General features: G+C 39.0%; 1 protein-coding gene across 1 annotated transcript in view; it reads left to right on the top strand.

The window, feature by feature from the left end:
* Positions 1-23,874, top strand: part of LOC149568040 (putative membrane protein At3g27390) — a 133,484-nt gene that overhangs the window by 61,305 nt on the left and 48,305 nt on the right. Inside the window, exons 2-4 of the mRNA XM_089821044.1 lie at positions 3,863-3,971; positions 4,162-4,354; positions 4,495-4,631. Of these exons, the coding sequence (XP_089677170.1) occupies positions 3,863-3,971; positions 4,162-4,354; positions 4,495-4,631 (439 nt within the window). The remainder of the gene's footprint in view (positions 1-3,862; positions 3,972-4,161; positions 4,355-4,494; positions 4,632-23,874) is intronic.

Here is a 23,874-nt window from a genome sequence, read left to right as displayed (position 1 = left end):
ATCTTTTTGTAATTTATTCATTCACTTTTGATAATAGCAATCTATTTTTTGCTCATCAAGAATGTCTCATCTATGGATCTGACAATTCTTGCCTCCATAGATTTTTGCTTCTCTCTTCTGTGATAGGTGTTTGCATGTAGGTGATTCTTGGGAGCTGTAGGGTTGATCTTTCATCAACTTCAACATGGTATAAGAGCTCCAAATCTTCATGCCCCGGTTCTGTTTATGAGAAATTTGGCTTGGCTTTTAGAGTTGTGCTTTTTCTTTCAGAGGGTTTCAGCTTTCACACTTATTTGTATTGAATCCGGGGGGTCGCTGATTTTTGGCGTACTTTGAGCCCAAACGGACATCATTGTTGAGCTCAAAGTGCCCAAAAACCCTTATTTTCATATAAAATTTTTCCAATTTGGACACAGTTGGAATTTGCAGCTAAAAATATTGCTCCTAAATTGGGCACATTTCCTGAGGCAATATTTTTTGATTTTTGCACACAAATCGAGATTTTTTGTTTTAAAATTGATATTTTTGCACATTTTCCGAGATGATTTTATTTTTTGGCACATTTCTTGAGGCAGTAATTTTCTGATTTTGGCATGCAAATCGAGATATTTTGGTTTGAAAAATGAAATTTTTAGGCACAGTGGTTTTTTGGCCATAACTTGCTCATCCGGTCTTCGTTATTCTATTTTCTAGATTCTGCTCCAGGCACATCCCATTCAGTTTTTTGCTTTACTACATATGGATGGATATCTTGATTGTTTTATGTCCGGGGATCGATTTTTTGTTTCAGATGATTTTTCATGGGTTGTACAATCCCTGTATCAGCCTTATGTCTCTTTTGATTTTTGTTGACATCCTTTTGTAGTATTTTTGCAAATGCACTAAGATAAAGTGCCATTGTATTGCATTTTGGGGTCTTGCACATCTGTGTGTTTTGTTGTACTCACACTACATTACAAAGTGCCTTGGGTGGTTTCATATTGGCCATATTCGCCATCTTCTTTCGTCAAGTGAGTGTTCATTCCACAACATTAGCCTCATGATGTGTCGATGACACATGCCATTATAGGTGTTTGTACTTCTTTTGCACTCTTGACGTTCCTGGATCTTCTTTCTGTAGGAGACATTGCAATCAGTTTCAGTGTTCATGTCTTACCTCTCAACATTATAGGAGGGTTATGTTGGTTCTATTGCTTTCTTGGTTTGATGGAGTGAGCTATGCATTTAGTATTTGATCCTATGCACTAGGTGATTGTAGTGGCTGGATACCTGTGCATTTTAGTGAGATGGATCATTTACCATATAGACATTCTTTCATTCCTATTTTTGGAGGCTATGAAGATACCTTCCATCTTCGATTAATCAGCTTTTCAGACTTAGTCTTCTCTACTTGGTCATGTTCTATACAGTGGAGGTTTCTTCAGATCAGCAGTTTGACAATGTTTGCAGCTTCATGCTTCAGTGGTATTCTTCATGATCTTCTTTTGTTCCTATCTTTTGGAACATTCTTTCCATCTCTTTTTGGTGTAGGGTCTTTTCCATGTGATTTTCTCTATTTCTCCTCTTTTCAGAGATTTGGTTGTGCTTGGGTACCTCATCAGGCCTTGTTGTTGGGACCTAGTTTCCTTTTAGCAGTAGTTTCTAGGTTTTTAGCTACTCCCTAAGTTTATCTTAAGGGGGGGTGTTATAGTAATAAAGTATTTTCTTATTAATTAAATCATATTGATTTAATTATTAAGTCATTTATTATCTCTAGTGTACTTAAGCTAAATTTTAGGCATGTAATAATTAATTATTTTATTAATTATTATCATGCAACCTAGGTTAGATTCCTGTTAGGGTTTTGATCTCCTTTTATAAGGATTGATCTCTTTGTGATTTATTCATTCACTTTTGATAATAGCAGTCTCTTTTTTGCTCATCAAGAATGTCTCATCTATGGATTTGGCAATTCCTGCCTCCATAGATTTTTGCTTCTCTCTTCTGTGATAGGTGTTTGCCCGTAGGTGATTCTTGGGAGCTGTGGGGTTGATCTTTCATCAACTTTGACACGCTCTTCTACCATGTCTACAAAAGCAAAGGACATCAGATAATTGACCAATTTTTTAGAGTAGTGTTTAGGTTACATGACATGCCTATAATTTTTGCTCTAAAATATACTGCCTGTAATTTAGTGTTTGAAAATACTGCTGAATTCCCTGTAATTTCTGATACAGCTTGAGCCATTCATTTAACAATCAGTTCAAGGACAAAAGCCTGGATTTGGCAGATCAGAGGATGAGAGCTCTTTGATGTTCTGAAGGCAATCTTATCCAGAGTTTGTGTTATGTCATTCTAACAAGCTTTTATATGCTTCTTATTTGAAATATTCCAGCATACTTGAATAATCGCATTCAGTTCCAGCTTGTGTCTGAATATTCTACTGCTTATGTAATTTATTGCCAAATAAGTTGGTTATAGGTCATCATATAACTTGTTTCTCAATGAAACTCGGAAAGTTTCAGATTCAGATTTGGCGGCATAATGAAAACTGTGGCAGAGCTTTGAAAGCCAAATTTTCTCAATTTTTATTCTCTGAACAATGACAAAATGATACACAAAAAAGATTTATTTGTGTTTTCTGAGCTTCCCATTCATTAATTGCTGTTTTTTGTGCGACTTTTTTTGAGGCTGTATTTTTGGCACATCTTAAGTCTGAGTCAAAATTTTGGGTTAACAAGTCTGTGACGAGCTTGAGTTTTCCTTCTATACAATTAATTATTGAGTTTGTCCCCACAATCATACCCACTTAAGTTGTTACTCATTTGCCAAGCTTTTGTAATTATTGTGCCTTACGAAAGATAAATTCTGGAGTTCCCTAATGCTTTCATTTTTTTAATATCCAATTGGTGGTTATTCTGTGCATAAGAATGTAGTATTTTAAATTTTTTTGGGGCTTTAGTTACATAGTGTTGAGTCTGTTTCAATGAATTCATTTGACCAGTGGTTTAATGAGAGTCCATCTTTTTTGAGCACAAATGATCCCCTTGACACTCATTTACACTCATTGCGTATAGGGGCGAAGCACAATACTAACTTAAGTTCAAGTGTATTTAATGGATTTTTCATGAGGCACAATACTTAGCGATGTTTATACAATTGGAGTAGGAAGCTAAATGATCTGATTGTAGGGGAAGTTCTATGGTTAAGCTTGTTGAACATGAGTGGTAATGGAATAAGGAGCCAGGTAAACTATTTATGCTCTTGGGAGATGCATTCTTCTAAACCACTCCTCACAAAAATGTAATTCAACTTGAAACTATATAGTTGAATCCTAAAATATCTTATTAAATTTGTTTATATCATTCTTACTGAGCAATTCCTCTCGATTCATGAAGTCTCATTTTACAATTGCCCCAAAATCAATTTTTTTGAATCTCTTTTCTTTCTTCCAATCTCAAGCCCTGATACAACAGCAATCTTCTAACAATCGTAAATACCTATATCAAGGGACTATATATAAATATAATGGGTAGTTCTGTGCATCAGTTGAAGATACTGTAAAATTTTGTCGGGTATCTGTATGTGCGTGCGTGTATTTGTTAATTCTATGCATGTACTTTAAGGAGTTTCTTATCTGTTAAATGCTTTGGAAATAGGCATTCTATGAGATGCATCTCCTTTTGTTGAATGGTGGACCAATTTTTTTGGCTGGTTGTTAGTCTGTTGTGAGTGAAGAGGTTAGCCATATGATTATACCAGGAATTATGTGAGACTTGTATGTGTTATTAAAAAGAATAATGTGGAATAAACAAAGATAGGCAGTTACTTTAAGTGTTATATAGTTGTGAAAGAGCTTTTATTTGCATGACAATGTTTGCAGGTATCATATTTTGTCCAATTGTATGCCTTATTATGACGGTTGGAAACTCAGCAGTGATTCTGGGTCTTTGGCCAGCACACGTTTTCTGGACATACTATTGTGTGATCAAGTATATATTTTCAACTTTATAAGTTCTGCAACTTACAATCGCTATTATGACTTATAATTTGAAAAGTTTCTAATACATTATTGAGACACATTAGAATTAAGATTTTTCTGAAGGCAGGTGAAATTATAGAAATCAATTCAAATAAAGAGACATTCAAATGCTTACATTTTAAAAAATTTTCTGAAGGCAGAGCCAAAAGTATAGGACCAACTTTGAAGTTTATATGTTGTATGTGCCTTCCACTGCCACTAATTTTGTGGCCAGTGATAGCGATTCCTGGAAGCATTTTGGCAGGCTTAGGCTATGGCCTTTTCACACCTTTAGTGGCCACGTTTGAGGCTGTTGGCATGGAACATGGAAACAAGCTTGTTGATTGCTTTTTGGTCCTTACTACCCCTTCTTGTCATTTCATTAATTTTAATAAAGGTCACTTTTAGTTGAAAATGATATATGGAGTTTTGCTTTGATTCTGCCGTGTGTATTATTTGTTCTGATGCTATAGCATTTTGTATTGCATTTGTAGGATGGTACATGGAGTACGATTAAGGGAAGTTGTACAGTAGTGCGGGACTTCACAGACATGTGTTTTCATTCTTACTTTTCTGTAATGGATGAATTATATGAACAGCAACCCAAAAATGAGGAACCTTTGGATATCAAGTATGCCCTGGACCAAGAATCCTTGTTGAATGTTAGTTTCTTCTCATGTTTGTAATATTAATTGTCTATGCCAGGAGTTATATTTGCTATATGATTATCTTTTATGTTTTCTCATAGAAGAAAATGTCCTCTCCCAAAGTTCTTCCATTGATATATAAATGTCTGTATATGGATAAAAGACAAGATGATAAAGACATTTTAAATTATGGTCATCTTTACATTTTTTGGATTACAATGCTCCTTAGATGACATCAGAATGCAGCTGAGCCTTTATGAGTTCACTTGCAACAGGCATGCATGCTAACAAATTCCTTCATTGCAAGCTAGGAAATGTAAGAAAAAAACAAAGTCTAAGAGGAAAAATTGGACACTCCTACAAAGGGAACCAATCTCAGATTATTAATTGAAGAAAGAGATGAATGATGAATGATACAGAAGAGACTTGTTTCTGTGCTAGGCTTGTAAGGTTGTTTACAAGTTTTATTTTTTCGGTTACTTTAAGTATGTGAACATTCATTCTATGAGTTATTATAGTCTTGTCTGAAACACTGTATGGGTTTGCCATAAGTCAATTTTTTGTGATATAATTGACATCAGTTGCAGTTTTTTAGAGTTTTAACTTTTTCTCAGTTCCATGAAAAACCTACACAAATAAGGAAATGCCAATCTATTTCAAAACTTACGATGGAGAATCTCAATCTATTCCAAAAGAAGGAAATGAAATCCAAAAAAATAGGAATTTAAGAAGGCTAGGTCAACCAAATTAATCAGTGAAACCAAATGAAGGAAATTAAGAGGGAATCCATTAACCCCAGGTACACCAACATAACTAATAAAAAATTCTAGAGGAAATCTGGGTTAACTATTCACTTAAAATCAATGTCTTATAGGATGAGAAATTTATCATTTACGTAAGGCAGTGTAGGGGTTAAAAGTAACTTATTTTGATGAAAAATGAGTCATCTTGACTGTATATGTGAACAAGATATTTATTGCATATAAGTAGACATTGTTAGAGCTTATCATCTCAAGTCCTTCAAGGAGCATTTCTTTCCAAATAGGGTACAATAAAAATGGTCGAGAAAGTAATTATTGGTCTTTGGATTTGGACCTAAATTCACTTTTTGTTTTCTACTTCAAATTCTTTTAATTTACCGTACAACAAATGGCCTAAAGCATTATCATCTTGTCTTAGTTATACCTATATCATTTTTTGGTGTAATGTCCAAAGTCAAAACTTGCAGTATATATAACTGTTATAAAGTTCTGTCACATCCGTATTCTCATTTTATTTTTAGGTGAACAAGGATACTGTTATGGTTTACCATGATGCTAGTCTTCAATACTATGACTTTAGAGAGAATGTCAGCCATAATTGTTGTGAGGGCTCTGCCATTCTGGTGGCCTGTTTACTTCTATAAAAGAAATATGGGAGCCCTGATATTAGAAAGGACTCATCATATGTTAATTTCTCATCTCTCTTACATCATGAAATGAATGCCCTGTTAATTTCTCTTTGGAGGACTCATCATATGTTAATTTCTTATCTGTCTTACATCATGAAATGAATGCCCTGTTAATTTGTCTTTGGAGGGAACTTTAGGAGATTAGGATTATCTTGTACTTGAGTAGAGAGAACATGCTGAAGTTGGCTGGATCAATGAATTAGTCATCCTGACTAATGAGAAGACAAGGACAATGAATTCTAGCTGGTTTTGTGAATATAATTAGGTACTGGGAAAGCAGTTAGTAATAGTGGTAACAAAATATCCTTCCCAATAGAACAAATACAATCAGATTGTCAGGACAAAATCATTCAAATAAGCAAATGTTTATTACTGAATGGCATGTAAAATCCTTAGCTCCAGCCCATTTTGACATAGTGATGAGTATTTTTAACAAATTTCTTTGCATAAGCCAAAATGAATTTAGGAGATTGGTACCTAGAATGTAAATTTCTAGGCAAAAGCTTTGCAATCTCCCAGATTCATTCCAAGGTCACCTGGCTGTGAAGGTTTCAAAGTTCTCTTTTCAATATGTAAATTCTTCATCTGGATACACTAGGATAATATTCTAAGTATAAGAAACAAATTTAGCCACAAGGATACTGTGTATTCAGAAAATTAAACAAAAATGTCTAGTTTGCCATGCCAATAATAAATCATAAATTACTGGCATTGGTATTTGTATGAGTTTGGGTTTGAGGATTTGGTTTGTGGGTCCATCATTTTTGGCATTGGGTTCAACCATACAAATTTATATGAAAACCTGAAATCTACACATATTCGAAGCAGTAATTAAGTTCAAATACACCACATTATTTATAGACAAATAACACAGCAAAGTAAAATATATGAATAGTTGAATATTAGTGAAACTCAACTGTCAAGATATAAATTAAAGTTAATAAACAATAATGTCAACTGCCAACAATCAGCCATCATTGATCAATTATCATGTGGGTCATCAAAACTATCATAATGATTCATATTAGACTGTGTATGCAATGGTAAGTTAGAAGAACCACAAAATAGTGACACTGCCACTAGCACTGGCATTGGCACTAGCAATCACATGCAGACTAGTTGGCTAATAGTCATCGTCAACATTGAGTGCAATAAAGTAGGCAGTGGATGCATCTAAGTCGTTGTGCGCAGTATTAATATTGCACTTCCTTGTAGCCACTTTGTTTGTATGTAAGGAGCTGCAAGTTTGAATGCGCAAACACCAAGTCCTTTGCCTTTGTTGACTATTTCCATTGCTCTTTATTTGGTTGATGATGGAGTATGTGCTCCAATTCCTATTAGATGTAGATGAACTAGAAACCTATTAAGGCAGAATTAGAGGGTTAAAAAACTTAAAAATATAAATCATAAAATTAAAATATAAATTTATAGATGAAAGTTTTTTTTTAATAGAACTTAGTCATATTATTTTGATTGCAAGAGTTTGTAGGTCCATGTATGTTTTTCCATGGAAGTACCATAGTATGACCAACTATCAGCATCAACCATAAACTTGTTGTGAAGATCATCAAGACAACAATCATTTGATCATGCAAAACTGATGAACTCAACCCTCACTGCATCTTGCATGTCATGATCAACAAAGGATTTGCAAAGTTTTGGCTCGTACTATTGAGTGACTTCAAGATCTCTATATGAACCAACTCCGGATGTCATAGATTGGAAGAAGTTGAGAGCTATTGAAAGCAAGAAGATGAGTGGTCATTTTTTTTCATCTCTTTACAATGATTTTGTGTAGTTCTTTAAAGAACTTTTCTTCAAGATCTTGCTCTTTTGCATTTACGATGAATTTAATCTTCTCAATTATTTAATTGATGCTATCTCATAGCAACAACCTTGACATGGACTACAATCCATTGTGGACAACAATCCCCTTATTTTATGAACTGATTGATAGCATATATGCCATTACAACTCCAATGAAGTTCAACTCTTTGACTCATTAATAGAGTCTCTTCATACCTCTTCTCCTAATCTTTGACACAACATGATCGCACACTGTGATACATCTCTTCCTTTTACACTCTCTCCTCCACACCACACAAATGATTTCATCTTTATATAAATTTTATCAACCATGTAAACATAAATAAGGTCGGCCTCAACCATGACCTTAATCACATAAAACATATTACGATTATGAATGCGATCCAAGATATGCCAGCTAAGACATAGCTAGGACCCAAACAATTAATCTTGAACATGCCATGATCCATCAATTACGCTATGATCCACTGCAACACACTTTCACCAAGTTGGCCAAGAACATACTAACATGCTTCAAGAAATCCACCGAATCCAATCTCATAACCCAATGTGATTCAATAACAAAATTAGGACACATTCTAGAAGCATCAAAAAGCAACAGGAGAGACTACATCAACAGCATGAACAATTTTGTCTCTGAATCCACAAGTATACCTGCATTGTTCATTATGTATATCAAAAAACAATCTTCGTCATTAAAGAAAAATAGTTGGCCAGTCTCTAAATTGTAAACCATTCGAGCTGAGGACACAAATCCGTGTCCTAAACTCACCACCAGGTTGGCAATGGAAAATATTACATAACCGATCCACACTGATTTAAAAAACTGCAACACTGTCATCTGCAGAATAACCAGAAATGCTAGTAAACCAGTCTCTAATCAATGAACTGTAACTTGCTTAAATCATAAACCAAACTCCTATAAAGGGACATAGGTCAAATACAAACATCCCTTCAACCATTTGTAACTGCGCAGCATTTGAATCTCAGTAAATAAGACTTACTGATCCAATATCTTCACTTAAGAAACTAAGAACACTGTTAGGAATAAAGAAATATGTTGACATCATTGACAAAATATTGATGTTAGTACATATAATACAACAATCCCAAATATCTTCTGCAACAATACTAAGATTGGCACAATGATATCGATATTATTAGCAGATTTTTTTGAGAACAAATTTTGTAAACATTACATTATACTTGTAAGCTCACATTTCATCATTAACTTGATGTAATGCCCCTTTTTGGGACATTAGAAAAGTTAAAGACATAATTGTATAATATTAAAATTGACTTGGAGAGCGTAGACTCAAATTATAAAAGGGTCAATTTAATATTATAAAGTTGGCTGAATAGGCCAAAGAGAGATAAGACGAAAGGGCAGGAAGGGGAGTCAAAGAGTCGCAGTTGTGAGAATAAAAGGAGAAGAGACTCCTTCATTTGATACACTTGATTTGTGATTCAGTTTTAATTTTCTTTCTTGTGAGAGTTTTTCAGAAAGCTTCAACTATTACCTAGTATGAGGACGTAGCCCCTCGTGCTGGTAGACAGTGGACACAAACCCATTGTCCAGGGAGACATCAATTCAGGCGCACTGTTAAACTGTATTTAAGATTGGATTTGTTAGTGTTGGTTATTATATTGATGTTGTATAATGCAATAACATAATTTAAGGAGTTATAAGAGTTTGCTGGTTTTTTATATTATTGGTTTGTAATGCATTGTTATATGCTCGAATCTTGACTACTATTTTGGAAAGAACGGGTTATTATCTTGTGGAGAATCTTCTGGTTTTATTGTCACATCATATTGCATTTGCCTATGTTTGGGTTTTGAATATTATATTCAAGAAGCTGGGTAAATATTTGTTGGAACTTCTACTGGTTTTGATTGTGTTTATAATACATCTACAATGTTCAGTCCTGAATATACTGTTGAAAAGGAAATCGAGTAAATATCAGGTTTGGGATATTTCACTTGATAGCACATAATATGGATATATCGGAGATACCTCACAATTGAGGATATGACCAGTAATGTGCACTTGGTAATTACGAGAGTTATTTCTTCATTGATCAATGGGTACTAGTGAATGTCTTAATCCTTGGTTGTCCTCTTGTCCCTAATGTTATGGGTCTATAGCATATAGTATAAGTCTTTGGTTCCTTACCTTGGCATCACTAAGGATATTCAATGGCACCCGATAATTCTAGTCTTGCACAACTTGTAACGAGGAACATCCACCATGTTGCCTCTTAGGATTTCGAGAAGTTTGGTGGGCAGTAGGAAGTCACAACAAAGAATGTCATAGTTCATATTCACTAGATAGGATCAACAACAACAAGAGAACTGAATTCTTTATATCTTCCTCAATTGTCGTCGGTAGAAATTGTGTATCAGCCGACGGGTCCCTTCGGAAAGGAAATTGTGTATCAGCCAACGGGTCCCTTCGAAAAGGAAATTGTGTATCAGCCGATGGGTCCCTTCGGAAAGGTTCTTGTTATGTAGCCGACGGGTCCCTTCGGAAAGGTTTTAATTATGTAGCGACATGTTGTATGCGGCTGACGGACTCCTTCGGGAATGTTCTTCGGAAAGTATTTATAACCCCTTCAGGAAGCATTGTATTCATCTTATCATCAGAACCTAATGTAATATCTTGGCATATGCGAATAAAATAAGAAGTTCTGCTGTTCGTCTTTCCATTGTCTATATGCATTCGTTGATTTCTTTACCAGTATGGTAAACATTTGGCGCCGTTGCCCTATGAACCTGGAAGGTGGGAGGAATGAAGATTAATGCCAAATCAGCTTAACAAAGATCAAAATAAGGTCAAAGGAAAAGGATGACATACACATTGCGTAGGAAAATTTAATTTTGGCTCAACAAACAGAGCGCCGAAGGAGATTCCAGAAGGTTGCCGACGGAAACAGGAGTGCGGAAGGATTGTTGAAGGCGACTTGACAATGGCTTGATTTGGTGGAAGAAGCGAGGGAGGAGTTTCTGAACCTGCATACGCCACAGGAAAAGAATCCTGATGGAAGGAGATCGACTCGCACGGCTCGGAGTGCCGAAGGAGCACGAGCGTGGAGTGACCTCTTCGTTCGAGACATACTTTCGGAACGAACAGCTTCGGTTGACGGAACATTTTTTTCACCAAACAGTGCGGAAGTCGAAAACAGTGCGGGTGTTGAAAACAGCGCGGAAGTAAAAAACAACGCGGGTGTTGAAAACAATGCGGAAGTAGAAAACAGTGCGGGTGTGCAGAATAGCGCAGGTGTGCAGAACAGCGTGGGTGTTCAAAACAGCACGGGAGCTTAGAACAGCGCGGGTGTTCGGAATAGCGTAGGTACACAACAAAACCCCCAACATACAGTAATAATGGTAGGTCCAAAAGAAAAGTTGCCTAAATTTGATGGTGAAGGAACCACCGATCCAATTCGACATTGCAAAACATGTGAAACGATCTGGAGAGCAAATGGCATAACAGATATGAACAAATGGGTCCGACAGTTTCCAGCCACCCTACGGGGTGTTGCGATTGATTGGTTTACTGACACAGATCCGTAGAAGTTAAATAGTTGGGATAATATTAAGAAGGAATTTATTGCGGAATTTCAAATATTGCGAGACGATAATGAGATTGTAGCGGAGATATTCAATACTAAGCAAGGGAAGAATGAAACAGTCCGAGTCTTTGCCAGGAAGTTAAAGGACCTGATCAATAAAATGGAGAATAAGCCGACTGATGGGCTACAAAAGAGATGGTTCATTGAAGGCCTTCGTTTGAAGCTGTGAAAGAAGATGAAGATCATGCCACCATCAACATACATTGAAGCGTACAATCGGGCAATGAACCTCGAAAGTGACCAGAAGACAAAGAAGAAGAAGAAGAACAGCTCGTCCGATTCAGATGACGATGCATCTTCAGGAGAAGATAGCAACGATGACGAGGGAAGCAACAAGAAGGTTCGTGCCCTCCAGAAGGACATGATTCGGATGATGGAGGAGTTCAAGAACATGAACAAGGAGACTAAGGGCAATGACCTATGGTGCACGGAGTGCAAGAAAGAAGGCCATACGAAGGGATCCTGCTCGAAAGAGCAATTTTGTGAGATCTGCCAGATTCTAGGACACTCGGTAAAGGAATGTCCTTTCAACCTGAAATTAAGAACACCACAGCAAGTGTTCCTCACACAGGAAGCGTTCGTGTCAGGAGGAAGCGAGAACACCAGTACGGAAGGTGCCACATCGGGCGGATACAGAAGCAACCGGTGCGGTCAAAACAACAACAACAATACCGGCAACAACAATAATGGCGGGAGGAGTCAAATTTAGTACGATTCAAATGGTCGGCCAATTGTTCAATGCTGCGCATGCAATCTGTGGGGTCACTTTGCCCGAGAGTGCACAACAACAAACACACCGAAATTATTATGCAGATGGTGCGGAACCGGCGACCATGAAGATGCCAAGTGCCCAAATTTTGGAGTAAATTTGATCACTGTCGGCACAGATGAAGAGGAGGTTTTGGCAATTACGCGGAGGCAAGCAAAACCGTCAGCGGAGGAAAAAAAGAAAATTGGGGGAAGCGCAAGCAGAAATTGGAAAGTCATCGTCGGCAGGGACATCTCAGTTGAAGGATATCACCGGCACCTTGGCAAGGAACTTCGCAGAACAAAACATTGTACGATAGATCTTACAAACGGAGATACCGATCAAGATAAGTGACCTTCTCACAATGCCCTAGTTACGGATGACCATTCTGAATCATACGCCGTTTTCGAAAGCACCGGAGGACACAGGAAGGGACAGTAGGGAAGTGATGACAACAGACCCAATGCTACTGGCACTCACATCCGAACGGCATCCGGCGGTCGTCGAGATGGGGATTTTGGGAAATGTTCTGATAGAGAATTGTCGACGGAGGGTCCGGCATGAATGTGTTGCCGGAGGATACTTGGAAGAAGTTGGGAAAGTCGACGTTGTGGCCACCTACATTCAAGTTGCTCACGGTGGACCAGCACGGGATCAAACCGTTAGGAACCTTGAGGGCGCAATCGGTAACCATTAGTACGCAACCATTTTTATTGGATTTTGTGGTCATTCCATTGAAAAGAAAAGGATATGATGCTATTCTCGGATGGACTTGGTTGGTGCAAGCAAAAGTAAAACATGATTGGAAACGAAATACCCTATCAATGGAGCGCGGAGGCAAAAGATTCATAATTGACCTGCACACACAAATGGTAGGTGAGGAGGCAGCATCGTTAGACTCAGAAGGTGAAGGCGACAGTGATGACGAAAGAAATGACGATGAAGGAAAGAGGAGAATGGAATCGGACAACGAAGGAATATTGAGACTAGACGGAGGATCGAATGACGACGACCTAGACTCGGTTAATGGCCTTTACCATTGGCAAATAGAACACTACGAACTCTTTCCGAGTTGTAATATGCTAAGGGTCGACGAAGGTGAGAAAAAGGAGGAAAATGAGTGTCCGGAGGAATACAGAGAAGCAGATGACGCAAAGGAGGTTACGGCTAAAGAAGGGAAGGACATACAACACAGACCCAGAAAAAAGAAAAATTCCACCATTCGGTACATGCTGAACGGACCGCACAGGAAGAAAAGAAGGCATCGCACCATAAAATTACTTGAAGGGTACCGACAGCAAGGAAATAAGCTAGATGCGTGACGACCGCAGGCATAGTGGGCGGCGGAGGTGACACAGAACAGACATAAGGCGTGGCATGACAAACTCAACAGGTTTCAGCCGGAGTAGTTGGTACTCAAGTACGACGATCAGAATGAAAGCAAACAGGAAAGGTTTAAGGCAAGATGGGTTGGACCATATTAGATCCAAGAGGTCGGTGACAATCGAGTGGTAAAGTTGGGGACGTTGGATGGGCAAGAGGTACCTCACGCAGTCAACGGATCCTACCATGCCAGGAAGATGTCGTTGCCGTCACAGAATGATCAGATGATTCCCTTGTTCCCGTGGGTAGCTCCTACGGACATGTCCCGTGGGTAGAAGTTCCGCGAGCAGATGTTCGCGGATTGTCCCGCGGGTAGCTCTCGCGGACATGTCCTGCGGGCAGATGTTCGCGGATTGTCCCGCGGGTAGCTCTCGCGGACATGTCCTGTGGGCAGCTGTCCGCGAACTTTTTCGAGGGTAGACTCCGTTGGAGGTCTTCCGTGGCATTTTTCCATATTCTTCCGCATGTCAAACAAAATTTTCCGCGGAGTTTCTTCCCGTGGATTCAATAATTAATTGCACGTGGCGTCTTCCGTGGAGTTTGTGACTTCAACGCGCTTGAAACGCCATAGTATTCGGCCATGGACGCAGGTTTTTTGAGGGTCTTGAGAATCGAAGAGTTCAGGATCGCAGGGTTCTCAACTTTCAGATGAATAGAAAGGTTGTGTAGGAGACTACCGAGGATCGAACCCTTATCAGCGTTGCATAAAGAGGCAGCAGACGGCCTGTTCCAACACCCTGCGAACCAATACTTTCTTTCCGTGCATGGAGTTTTTAGCCGCAGACGTCATCCTTCTTCTCGCGTGTGATTTGCCTCTTTTCCGCGGAGTCTTGGTCTTACTTTCCGCGAGTGTAACTGGTGCTGTCTTTCCTATTCGTGAACTAGTGCTTAAGCCTAGATGATGATGAAACAATGCTTACGGTTGCCTTCTAACTTGTTTTCCAGAGGTTTAACGAGGGTTCATGGATGCAAGAAATTGGCATCTTGCCAAGAGTGAAGACAGATGGAAGCAGTTAGAAGTGAAGGAGCTAAAAGAAAAAAAAAGTCGACAAATCAAGCATGTTTAGAATGAGTAACGAAGGATACCAAAGGGAAGGGGAAGCATCAGCGATTGCCAGAAAGAGTGTAGAATCGACAGAAAATGACAGAAATAGTGTGTTTCATGTAGTTTTGTGTGGGGCGCTGCCCCTCGACCCCGTCGGGGGTGTTGCCCGCTGGGCCCCCAGTCGTTGCAGATATCAGTCGTGAGAGTCTAACCAGTTGAGAAGACTTGGAGCTGCTGCAAGCATGGAGTGTCTGTGTACTAGAGGCACTGAGAGTAGGCGTTGGTTGTGAGGCTGTCTTGGTGGATGCGTAGAGAGCTTAGGAGGAGCTGATCATCCAGTTGGAGGCAGTGCAGCGACACTTGGCTCAGGCTACCGAGGAGTTGGAAGCAGAGAAAGCAACACAGGTGGCTATCAAGGTCAGCTTGAGGAGTCAGTATTGTGTTAGCAAAGGCTATAGATGCAATGGGATGAATGTGAAGGTGATGTGGCAGATCAATATTGTTGTATTAGTTGTTTTAGTTTTGTTCTGTAGTCGTCAGGAGATGACTTTTCTTTTTGGGGGGGATGATGTCGTCGGTAGAAATTGTGTATCAGCTGACAGGTCCCTTCAGAAAGGAAATTGTTATGTAGCCGACGGGTCCCTTCAGAAAGGTTTTTATTATGTAGCGACATGTTGTATGTGGCCGACAGACTCCTTGGAGAATGTTCTTTGGAAAGTATTTATAACCCCTTCGGGAAGCATTGTATTCATCTTATTATCAGAACCTAGTGTAATATCTTGGCATATGCGAATAAAATAAGAAGTTCTGCTGTTCGTCTTTCCATTGTTTGTATGCATTCATTGATTTATTTTACCTGTACGGTAAACATCAATCAGCAGTCTAGGAGAATCATTTGCAAAAGGATGGATTTCATATGAGTATATCGAGCTGCCTATAGGTTTTTTCTTACATTACATAAAGCTATATATACATATCTCCTCCTCTCCCATAAACTTCATTCATGATAGCCGTTCAAATGTCCTTATGCCAATACTCCCTATTGGTATTGCTTGCTGTCAGATTATTATTGTATAATTATCTCTTTCCTACGATAAGTATGAAAGCCCACTTTTTTTATCCTCGGCAATAGAAATAATTTAATTCATAGAAGACCAAAGGTATATTTTTTGAAGCAGTAGTAACCTTTATTTACCCATCAACATGAAAATGCAGATCAACAACTTCTTTGCAAACTTCCCTACCCCCTACCAGCAGCTAGTCCTTCACGACAATTACAATGTCTTTTTCAAAATTTTCAAATGTTTTAGAAACACAAAAAATTGGCAATCTCTCATGCCACCTATCCCAAACATATGGAAGAGAGGGGGCACATGGATGTATTATTGTTGCATGTGCGAGGAGAAGGAAGGAAACAATTTAGTCTTGAGGGTGACGAGGACAAGTGAGGGCAACAATGCCTTTTAACTTGGTATTATGTGAGGAGCGATACTTTGTGGGTCATGGCAATCAATTGATAACAATGTTCATTGCTTGTTTCCCCTATTTTATTGTCACATCAGCTGGCTTTTTCAAGTTTTACAAATTTTTTGGAAACACAAAAAAATGGCAATCTCTCATGCCACCTATCCCAAACATAATTACATTGTTTACAAAAAAACCAGACCATAAAATTTTAATTCCACTTCAAAAGAAACAAACCCAATGCTTGAATATGAAAATGATCATTAGAACCCTTATAATCTTCCTCCTCAACTTGCTGGTGCTTTCTTGTTTGCATTCCTACTACCATTGCGCTCTCCTAGCCTTTCGTTTAGTTTCGCCTCACTAAATTTGGGTCCTTTGGCAACATTTTTTTCACCTCTCGGTTCTCTGTGCATTTGGAGCCACTCATTCATCTTCAAATCATCGTCTACTGTCCACCCAACCACCTGCTTCATTTCTGCAATGTGTTTGTCTAGCAAGTGATCATCACAACCAATTTACTTGCTAACCAACCTTTACGAGCTTCCTTGAATCTTTGCCTCTTGTGATTTTCATCAAACCTCCACACAAATGAGGTGTACTTGCTTCCTTCAATCTTCTCAAGTCCACTTTGTTTACTAGTCAAGTTTATCCCCGAATTTGGAATTGACATCTCAAGAATCTCATCCATGCCCCCAAGGAATTCTCTTGGGACAGTGGGCTCCATTATCACTCAGATAATATCCTTTGCATCTCCTAGTTGTAGCTCCCATGCCATAATACTCGAGAACACCTGTATTTGTTCTGTGGCAATTCTCCACTTGTTTGAACATCTTTCCTAAATGATCATCACACTATTTGTTAATTTCTTATCTTCAAAGATGAAAATTTTGTGTATCCGCTTCTTTGTTATTTGGCCATGAAAAGGGTTTTGTTGCTTGGAGGATAGTGAAAGTTGTCTCTATCATTTCACTCTCAAGCCAAGACACACTTCCCGAAAAACTCAAAAGCTTACTAGTTAAATTACAAACTGCCATGTTTAAAGGCGAGACTTTTGGCCTACCCCTGCAATGAGTGCAATGTCCTTCAAGGTTTGCATGTCATTTCAACCTTCATCCACTATCACTTCTCCATCCCCGTATGCCACTGCCAAAACTAAAAACCTCTTTTAATGATCTTTTTGTTTCTTGAGGGTGATGAGAAGGTAACAATTATTAAATTCAGCCGTTCTCATCCATCACTAAGTTTTGAAAATCATCAATTCTGTTCTCTTCCATTTTAAATGCTAAAGCCCAATTTGAAATTGTGTCTGCCTCTTTATTCCCTTGTCTTTGAGTATGTGTTATTTTATAGTCTTCTAGGGGTGCCAATTCCTCATTGATTCAATCTATGTAATTCTGAAGATGCCAAGCACATGTGTCCTTTAATTATTGCATTTATTATTATTTGTGAATCCCCTTCTACATGAAGTTTTTGAACTCCTAAACATTTTGCTGCCCAGAGAGCTATTAATGTTGCTTCAATTTCAACAACATTATTTGTTCCATCTAGTAGTTTTTTTCCCCCAAAATACAATTAAATTACCATTGCAATCTTGAATGATAAGTCTTGCTCCTGATGGCCTTGGGTTGCCTTTAGAAGCGCCATCAAAGTTACATTTCCACCAACCCTCAGTTGGTTTTCCCACCACCAACTACCTCAGATGATGGATTAGCCCATTTGAGCCCATTCACAGGCATGAAATCCCACTTTACTGAAAATGAATCCTTCGATTCATTTTATTAAAACACAAACATTAATCAAAATATAAGTCAACCTCTTTAGGTTACTCACCAAAGGTCCAAAATCATTAGATAGTTGAACCCTGAGCCAAATTTTCTTATTGTAATAAAATCACGACTTGACAATAGTTTTTGCCAACATATACAAACCGATAGCTTATAAAATTGATAGTGAACTCCACATGACTTATATTGAGAATACAATAATCTGATCTCTCACAATAATTTCTCTATTTCTTGCCAAAACCACATTATCTGATATAACATCGATACAAATATCTTGTTTCTGAAAAAGGTCTTCAAAGGTCACAAATTTGACAAAATGTCGATTCCATCGTGAATCACTCCCAAGAATATCAAGGTTTTGTCCAGCCCTTCAATCATTCTACTGAAGTTTTGCATCTTTAGAGATTCAGCTAATGCAATTTGCATCAGACAAATTATCAAATTAAGATAACATCTGAACATGTCAAAAATGCACTACAAAACCGTCCATTTATAACAATTTTTGTGAACCTTTTAGAATTTCCTGCCTAAAGTCACTTCTAAAACAAGCTGGAGAGTTTTATTAAATAAAGTATAATATAATATTACTTTATATTAGTCGCTTTTAATTAAATCAATTAAAATAAACTCAGTTTTTTAATTTTTAATTTATCTGGACAACTTTAGAATAATTAATTTAATTAATTTATTCGATCAAACTTTGGGGACGCTTTAGCTATAATCATTGGTGAACCCAACTTGTTTGAGTGGCTGTGTCCATGATGGTAGCTTTAGTGGAGCCCTTTTCTCTCTAAGGTAATACAAATCATGGGTGCCACAACTTGGGTTGCCATTTTGGCTCACAATTTGGTTGCGAACTCCAATGGAGGCTGTGAAGACAACCATTGAATCCATTGTGAAGTCACCAAAAGTCAGCTCAGTTGCAGGGATGTTTGATACAAATGTTGTAAAAAAGAAAGGCAATTTCTGTGCAGGCCCTGACCTTGCTTGGACGGGATTAGATAGAGTTACACAAACCAATATGAGGACTTGTTTTCTCCCCAACAAATAATGAGGATCTATGAGTTTGTGGATGGTATGATGCGTATTTTGCACAATGCATTGTATTTTCTTTCCCCTTTTAGTGGAAGGGAGCTGCACTTATCTATCAAAAAAATAATTCTTTTTTTGCTCATAAAAATGACAAACATCTTATTTTATTTTTGGCCTGAAGTAAGTCACTTTATCTAAATAAAATGTTCAACTTGTAAATATAATAATTAAACACAAGTTGCTTGAAAATATTAGGCAACTTAATTTGAACAGTTAAAATAATTTTCTCGAAATGCTTGGGCTGAAAATGGGAACATTGAAAATTATGGCCAGGGATCTATGTGGTGGAATTTGAGGCAATTGATGTCCCAACAATTTCAATACACAATAATGGGAAATGTGCGATCTTGTGATTAGTCCTGGGATGGCATGCTTCCTAGTGGCATTCTTTTCACCATGATCACAACTTGATACCATTTGGAGGAAACGTGCAAAGCTTAGCATTAGAAAAAAAGAGAAAAATGATTTAATATTGGAAACCCTAGAATTGAAAAAAATTAATTATTTATTTTTCTTAGAATCATGACTCCAAAAAAATTTCAATCGCAGAATACTGCAAATCCTATGTTAATTTGAATGGATGTGAAAGAAATATGGAAATAAAAAATCATACATTAATAATGAAATGCATATGAAATCTAATGCTAATGCTGAGAAAACTAAGAAAAAAAAATACTTGAAGGCTGAAACTATAAAATTCCTGTCAATCATGAGTGCAAAGGACATCAAATGCAGCAATAAGTGAAGTAATGACAATTACAACTTACTAGATCTAATAACTGCAGAAAAATTCAGAATACATATCTTTTAACATACTTAGAGGAAGACTCAATCTTCCTACATATATGTAGGTGGTACCCCGTAACCAAGAGATACCATATTTCATTATATATATATATATATATATATATGTGTGTGTATGTATATAGAATATATTTATTGTTAATTTAATAATTATACTATCACGATCTTTATGTTATCTATATCGACCTGAAGGAGTTCAACCATAGCTACAATAAAATGAACACTCCCTCTTAGCTAGGGAGCAATCCTTCTTGATAATTTCTAGTTTGTCCTTTTGAGGCTAATTTTCAATTCTCCCTCTTTACCCAGGGAAGCTTTTTTATATTAGGTGGAAATATATTAACTTATACTATATCCATCATAATGGATGTAGAACTTATCTTTATGACATATCATCGGATATCACCAAATGTGCTGTCCACCATAAAGAATTAGGATTTCTACCATTATGGTATGTTGTTGGGAACTATCACAAGAATCTTCCACCATAATGAATCTAAAGGATTACCTTTATGACATATCGTCAGATATCACCATATGTGTTATCCACCATAAAGGAGTTATAGATACCCACCATTATAACATGTTAGATATCACCATATGTGTTATTCACTATAATGGATTACGGTAACTACTATTATGGCATGTCGTTAAGTATCACCACATGTGTTACCCACCATAATATATTTAAAGAATTACCTTTATGGCACGTCGTCGAATATCACCATTTGGGTAACCCACCATAAAGGATTTAAGATATCTACCACTATGGCATATCATTAGGCATCAGCACGTGTTACCCATCATAGTGGATTTAAGATATCTACCACTATGGCATGTCGTCAGATATCGCCACATGTGTAATCTACCATAATAGATTCAAGATATCTACCATTATGGCATGTCGACAGTTATCACCACATGCATTGCCCACCATAATGGATGTTTATCGTACAGGTAAAGAAGTCAACACATACAGACAATAATAGTAGAATAGCAGAATAATATTCGCAATAGTAGATGATTCATGAATGATGATTTACAATGATCCCAGACGAGATATAAATACTACTGCCGAACCTTCCCGAAGGAGTCCGTCGGCCACAATTATTCTATCCGTTACAAACTATTTACCGTCGGACCGTCGGCTACAGAATACAGAAACACCGCCGGACCGTCGGCTACAGAAACACCGCCGGACCGTCGGCTATAGAATACAGAAACACCGCCGGACCGTCGGCTACAGAAACATCGCCGAACCATCGGCTACAGGAACACCGTCGGACCGTCGGCTACAGAATACAAAATACCGCCGGAACCATCCAGTCGGCTAACACCATCCCCCCCAAAAAGAAAAGTCGTCTCCTGACGACTGACAAAATATCTGAGACAAATTAACAAACAAAATACATTAACAGAGTGACTACAACAAGAGAAATCTGCTTCTGTCACATCACTTCCACATTCATCCCGTTACATCTGTAGCCTCTGCTAACACAATACTATCTCCTCAAGTTGACCTTGATAGCCACCTATGCTGCTTTTTCTGTTTTCAATTCCTCGGTACCTTGAGCCAAGTGTTGCTGCGCTACTTCCAACTGGATGATCAGCTCCTCCCGAGCTCTCTACGCATCCACCAAGACAGCCTCACAGCCAACACTTGCTCCCACTGCCTCTAGTACATAGAAAGTCCATGCCTGCAGCAACTTCAACTCTTCTCAACTGGTCAGACTCCCACGACTGATATCCGCCACGACTGGGGGTCCAGGGGGCAACGCCCCCGACGGGGTTGAGGGGCAGCGCCCTCGCGGGGTGCGGGGTCGAGGGGCAGCGCCCCTCGCCGCCAAGACCAAATTAACACTTCGCAACCCACACAGAAATGCACGGATCACACCATTTCTGTCATTATCTGCCAATTCTGCACTCTTTCTGGCAACCACGGATGCGTCCCCTTCCCTTTGGCATCATCTGTCACTCATTCTGAACAACTTGATTTTGTCGACTTTTTTTTTTAATATGTACTGAACCTCTGACTGGCGCCCGCGGCCTTCCTGTTCTCCCCGCGGATCATTAGTTTCAATTCCTCTCTCTTCCTTCGTGATCAAATTTTCGCTGACCGCCACTACCCACTCATAATCTTCTGTGCACCTGTTTCATGGCTCTGAATTTACCGTTGGCTTGGAGATTGCTTGCTTGCTGCATTTGCTTAAAAATTTCCAAAGCTGAACCCTGCAAATCTGACAATGATTGCGTCCCCTGAGACAACATTTGCTTCAGGCATTTCTTCAGCGGAAGCTTTTCCGTCTTCTCAAACGCCTGTGGAGCTTTATTTCTTCTCCGTCGCCTGCGGGGCTTTATTTTCTTCGCGGAAGCTGTTGCCCGCGGGGCCTGTTTGGTGTTGTCCGCGGGTAGACTTGCCCGCGGGGTCTGACTTGCCCGCGGGGTCTTTCTGCGGCTTCAATTTTTTTTTTTGTTTTTTTTTCCTCCTAAAAGAAATCAAATAACAAAGGTACCTCCATTTTGCCTCCAGGCATCGCCATTTTGCAACGACGACGGAGTCAGCTGGCCATCTTGTGACAGCGACGGAGTCTTCCTGGCACCATATATTTTGAATTTGGATCTGTTGACTGTCGGAGGTACTTTCTGCCCGTCCAAAGTTGATAATCTGATCGCTCCATTGTCGCTGACCTTCCGAATTTGATATGGTCCAACCCATTTGCCCTTGAACTTTTCCACTTTGATTTCATTCTGACCGTCGTACGCCTTACATTTGTTCTTTGCCACCCCCGTTGCTCACTGTGCCTGTGTTCGTCGCGCAACTGGATTATTTCTTTGCTGTCGGTGCCCTTCCACTAATCTTACCCTACGGTGTAACCTTTTCTTTCCGTGCGGTCTATTCACCATGTACCGAACAGTGGGATCTTTCGTTTTTTTGTGTTCAAACTGTATGTTCTTCCCCTCAGCTTCAGCCTTGGCAGCTTTTCCTTCTTCCACTTCCCTGCATTCCTCCGGACATTCGTTTTCCTCTTTTTTCTCATCTTCGTCGACCCTTAGCATATTACAACTCGGAAAGAGTTCGTAGTCTTCTATCTGCTAGTGGTAAAGGCCATTCACCGAGGCCAGGTCGTCGTCATTCAATCCTCCGTCAAGTCTGAATACTCCTTCATCCGGTTCCATTCTCCTCTTTCCTTCGTCATCACTCTCGCCTTCACTGTCAGAATCTGACAATGCTGCCTCCTCGCCAACCATTTGCGTGTGCAGGTCAATTATGAATCTTTTGCCTCCGCGCTCCATTGATAGGGTATTGCGTTTCCAATCATGTTTTACTTTTGCTTGCACCAACCAATCCCGTCCCAGAATAGCATCATAGCCTTTTCTTTTTAATGGAATGACCACAAAATCCAATAAAAATGGTTGCGTACCAATTGTTACCAGTTGCGCTTTCAGAATTCCCAACGGTTTGATTCCGTGTTGGTCTGCCGTGAGCAACTGAAATGCAGGTGGCCACAGCGTTGGCTTTCCCAACTTCTTCCAAGTATCCTCCTGTAAGACATTCATGCCGGACCCTCCGTCAACAATTGTCTCTGTCAAAACATTTCCCAAAATCCCCATCTCAACGACCGTCGGATGCCGTCCGGAGGTGAGTGCCAACAGCATTGGGTCTGTTGTCATCACTTCCCTGCTATTCCTTCCTGTGTCCTCCGGTGCTTTCGAAAATGGTGTATGATTCATAATAGCCGTCCGTAACTGGGGCATTGTGAGAAGGAGGTCACTTATCTTGACCGGTATTTCCGTTTGTAAGATCTGCCGTACAATGTTTTGTTCTGCAAAGTTCCTTGCCAAGGTGCCGGTGATATCCTTCAACTGAGATGTCCCCGCCGACGATGCCTTTGCAATGTCTGCCTGTGCTTCCCCTACTTTTCTCTTTTCCTCCGCTTGCCTCCGTGTAATTGCCAGAACCTCCTCTACATTCGTGCCGACAGTGATCAAGTTTA

This window comes from Cupressus sempervirens, chromosome 3 (assembly GCF_028749045.1).
Source record: "Cupressus sempervirens isolate cs-2001-9-10 chromosome 3, ASM2874904v1, whole genome shotgun sequence".
Lineage (NCBI taxonomy): Eukaryota > Viridiplantae > Streptophyta > Pinopsida > Cupressales > Cupressaceae > Cupressus > Cupressus sempervirens.
Note: the sequence above shows the minus strand (reverse complement) of the source record. Positions and strands in the feature narration are given on the sequence as shown.